This window comes from Poecilia reticulata, unplaced genomic scaffold, assembly GCF_000633615.1.
Source record: "Poecilia reticulata strain Guanapo unplaced genomic scaffold, Guppy_female_1.0+MT scaffold_131, whole genome shotgun sequence".
In the NCBI taxonomy this organism is placed as follows: domain Eukaryota; kingdom Metazoa; phylum Chordata; class Actinopteri; order Cyprinodontiformes; family Poeciliidae; genus Poecilia; species Poecilia reticulata.
The window spans coordinates 579,072-582,862 of record NW_007615014.1 but is presented as its reverse complement, the minus strand read 5'-3'; the positions used below and the strand labels follow the sequence as shown (position 1 = coordinate 582,862).

Below are 3,791 nucleotides of genomic sequence, written 5' to 3'. Positions count from 1 at the left end.
CTCTCTGCAGGTATGTGGCAGTGTGTGAACCTCTCAGGTATCACTCCATCATGACTTCGGCTCGGCTGCACAGCTGCTGCGCTGTGGCCTGGATCGTTGCTCTGCTGCTCATCGCTGTGCTCTTCTCCTTCCACATGAACGTTCCGCTGTGCGGCCGCTTCCTTCAACACGTCTACTGCAGCAACCGGATCATGATGAGTGTGGCCTGCATACCCACTCCCATGAGTGACATCTATGGTCAGTGTAAATAAAGTACTAATTGATGAAACACAAACTTCACTTCTGGAAAGCATCAAGATTTAACACCACCTCATGAAGCAGAACAGTCTCTGCTCTGACACTAAGTTKTATTTATCATCTGTAATTCTTGGCCTTTCTGTGTTTTATAGGTTTATCCATGACCTGGTCACTTAGTACAGGGATGTTCATCATCATCGCTTTTTCCTACATCAGGATCCTGGCAGCTGTTTTGAAGCACGGCAGAACCGACAGCAGCATCCGGACCAAGGCCTTCCAGACATGTGCATCACACCTTGTGGTTTATGTGTTTTATGAAATAGCTACKCTGATTATAGTCGTTAGCTACAGATTTCCTTCCATCACTAAAAACATCACTAAGTTTCTTAGCATCCTGTTCATCATCGTCCCTCCGGCCATCAACCCCATCATCTATGGGCTGGTCAGTAGGGACCTGCGTTCCAGCATCATCAAGCGTTTTTCTACCAGAACCGCTCACAAGAACAGACTCTCCGTCACGCAATGAATATTTATCTCAAAAGCACTATTTATAAATATGGGGTGGGGATCTAGCTTATTGCAAGAAGGGGGAGGAGGTCTGACTGTATGCTACACCCCCTTCCCCCCAGATATGACATATGCTATTTTATTTATATAATTATAAGTAATTTCCACTATCAGTCATGTTGTGTCTACCAGAGGATTCCTCTGGTCATTATCTTTCATTAGAGCCCTCATTGATAACTGTATGCTGAAGCACTGAAGAGTTAGAGTCATTTGAAGTTTGTATATCCAGTGTTGTCTAAGTGTGCCATTTGGAGACTCCATGTACCATGAGGATGTACAGGTTAACATGTGCATCTTTCGGTGGATGTTGCMATTTCTACAATCTTACAGTAAAATAAATAAATATAAATAAATTTCCAAAATGACATTTCTTTTTGTGCTATTTTGATCATTCTTGAAATCCACAAGCAGAATACTTTATTCAACAGATTTATTGTATTTTCCACTCCATACATTCAACACTCAATGTGTATTTACAAGAAATAAAAATGAACAATCTGGGTGAAGCAAAACCTTTCAATTTTCTTTGTGTTACAAACATAATAGCTACAAACTACTTAGATTATTTTTAACTGCAAAAAAGGAAAATTTTACTTGTCTTCTTCATAAAGACACCAACCTTATACATGTACTCCAAATTGTTCAAGACCAGCAGCTGATTTAATTTAGGTATGCCTCTGCAGCCGTTTTTGGTGATTTTGGTACCGCTAGTTAAGGGGTTAAAAATATGACGGTTAATGTTGATTCACTGATAGAGAAATAAAGCTTGAAAGATGAGATAAAAAAATCCATGCTTATGTAAATAACACAGTGCTACCTGAAAGTTTCAAAGGTTTAATGAAGCTGTAKAACTGCTGCGTTTATCAGCAGATTGTACAGAGTTGTCATTACCGGTAAAAACAAACAAACAAACAAACAAAACAAAAAAACCCACAGACGTCTCAAGAGTCTGAGAGCGTTTCAGTGAACAAGGTTAACGTGGAGCGATTGGTTGCCAGGTTTCATTCCTTGCGAGGCATCCCATAATACTCTGTGGTGACGTAAAGAGCAGCTCCCTCTGAGCCTTTTTAAAGCTTAAATGTCTGATTCCTGACAGGAAGAAAAGGAAGACATGTCAGGAAGAGCACCGACAAATTCATGTTTTTCTTCATGAGTCGATTATTAAATGTTTTTATTAGTGCAGTTTTTATTCACRTGTYATTTTTCTGTGATTTGAGGCACTGACAGTAAAATCAGTTTAAATAAGCTTTATGATGGAAACCTTCAGCTGTAACACAGACACACATGATSATAAAGACTGGAGGATCATCATGAATAACAAGTAATTATTTTCCAACATTTATGTAAGAGTTCATATTGTCAGACTGGAGCRTTCACTGTGTGATGTTTGTAGATGTTTGTTGGTGATGTTAAACAGTTYGAATCATCCATAAACTTTCCTTCCAGGTCGGAGGAAGGCTTCGTCTACAACAGCCTCACGCTGCAGCTGGAGGGTTTAAATGTCTCCGGTGGATCTAGATATGCTGCRTTTCTCTCCATTCTTCTCTCCTATGTGTTTATCGTTGCTGCAAACGTTGGGGTTGCTGTCCTGGTCTTTCTAGATAAGAGCCTGCACCAGCCCATGTATCTCATGCTCTGTAGCTTATCGGCCAACGATGTTTTGGGGAACTCTGTCGTGTTGCCCCGCGTGCTGCTGGACGTYGTGCGGCCGCCCGCGGACCGCCTCATCGGTTACTACGAGTGCGTCCTCCAGGCCTTCATCATCCACATGTTCAACACCACCTGCCACACGGTGCTGATGGCCATGGCCTTCGACAGGTATGTGGCCATCGGCAACCCTCTGCGTTACTCTGCCATAATGACCAACAGGATGGTGGTGAAGCTGACGGTTGGTGCCTGGGGAGCGGCGCTGGTTCTGGTCGGGGTCCTGCTGGGTCTGACGGTTCGGCTGAGCCGCTGCAGGACTTTCATGAGAAGCCTGTACTGTAACAACGCCTCGTTGTTTCTGCTCTCGTGTGAGGATGTTTTCATCAACAACGCGTACGGCCTGAGCTTCACCGTGGTTCTGTTCACCGCCTCCATCGGCAGCATGGTTGTAACTTACACCAAGATCACCGTCGTCTGTCTGACCAGCAAGAGCACAACTCTGAACAGGAAAGCTCTGAAAACCTGCAGCACACACCTGCTGGTTTATCTGATCATGTTTGTCAGTGGAATGATCATCATTATTCTGCAGCGCTTCCCTCAGTATGCAGAGGAAAAGAAAATTGCAGCTCTTTTGTTCCACATTGTTCCTGGTGCCTTGAATCCCGTCATTTATGGCATGCAGTCCAAAGAGATTCAGAAATATTTTTCTAGGACGTTTTACTCCAATAAAGTTTTGATGTCACCTTAAAGGCGTCTTACACTGTCTGAAAGCACTTTCCTTTCACAGAAATAACAAAAGGTATTTTATTCTTGGAAGCTCCAAAGTTAAACCAGAGATTAGTACAAAAAAAGTCATTCTTATAGCAACCATATATTTGTTAATTTCCTTAGCTGAGTTATTAATTMGCTGATTCAGTTTGAGTTCAGAGAAGGTTTTAGGGATTTTTAACACTTTGCTTCTGATTCACAACAAGACAGACATTGTGTTTGAAATAATGAAAAGAAAATCTGGACGTCTGAACTATTTAATTGTCACATTTYWRCCAATAATATTGATAAGATGAGTAGCTCCAGACAAACAATATCAGGTTTATTCTGCACTTTCTCAGAAAACACTTTAGATTAATTTCTAACTGCGTTTGAGTCRAACTCCATGTTATTTGATGGTTTCATCAATGAGCTGAGATCAACCGGACCTGGAGGCCAAACCGCTTCCTGATGACTTTTCTGAAGTCCAAAGACAAAGTATTGTTCCCTTGTTTTAGTCTCTCTAAGCTACTTTTGGATCAGGAGAAGTTCACGATTGACCTGCAACGTTTCTGCAGCTGCAAACAAGCCCA

General features: G+C 42.0%; 2 protein-coding genes across 3 annotated transcripts in view; both read left to right on the top strand.

Moving 5' to 3' along the window:
* The window catches only part of LOC103459933 (olfactory receptor 2K2-like), a 6,297-nt gene extending 5,188 nt beyond the window's left edge, over positions 1-1,109 (top strand). The window contains exons 5-6 of the mRNA XM_008401872.1: positions 11-237; positions 390-1,109. Coding sequence (XP_008400094.1) covers positions 11-237; positions 390-763 — 601 coding nt within the window. The 3' untranslated portion in view covers positions 764-1,109. The remainder of the gene's footprint in view (positions 1-10; positions 238-389) is intronic.
* An 831-nt stretch (positions 1,110-1,940) lies between these two features.
* Positions 1,941-3,245, top strand: LOC103459874 (olfactory receptor 146-like). Of its 2 annotated transcripts, none has more exons than XM_008401801.1 (2): positions 1,941-2,125; positions 2,251-3,245. In XM_008401801.1, exons 1-2 carry the CDS (start codon positions 2,055-2,057, stop codon positions 3,197-3,199), a joined length of 1,020 nt encoding a protein of 339 aa, XP_008400023.1. In that variant the 5' UTR covers positions 1,941-2,054; the 3' UTR covers positions 3,200-3,245. The 2 variants fall into 2 exon arrangements, with proteins under 2 accessions (XP_008400023.1, XP_008400024.1); XM_008401802.2 differs by having other exon boundaries at positions 1,941-2,147.
* The last annotated feature ends 546 nt before the right edge of the window (positions 3,246-3,791 follow it).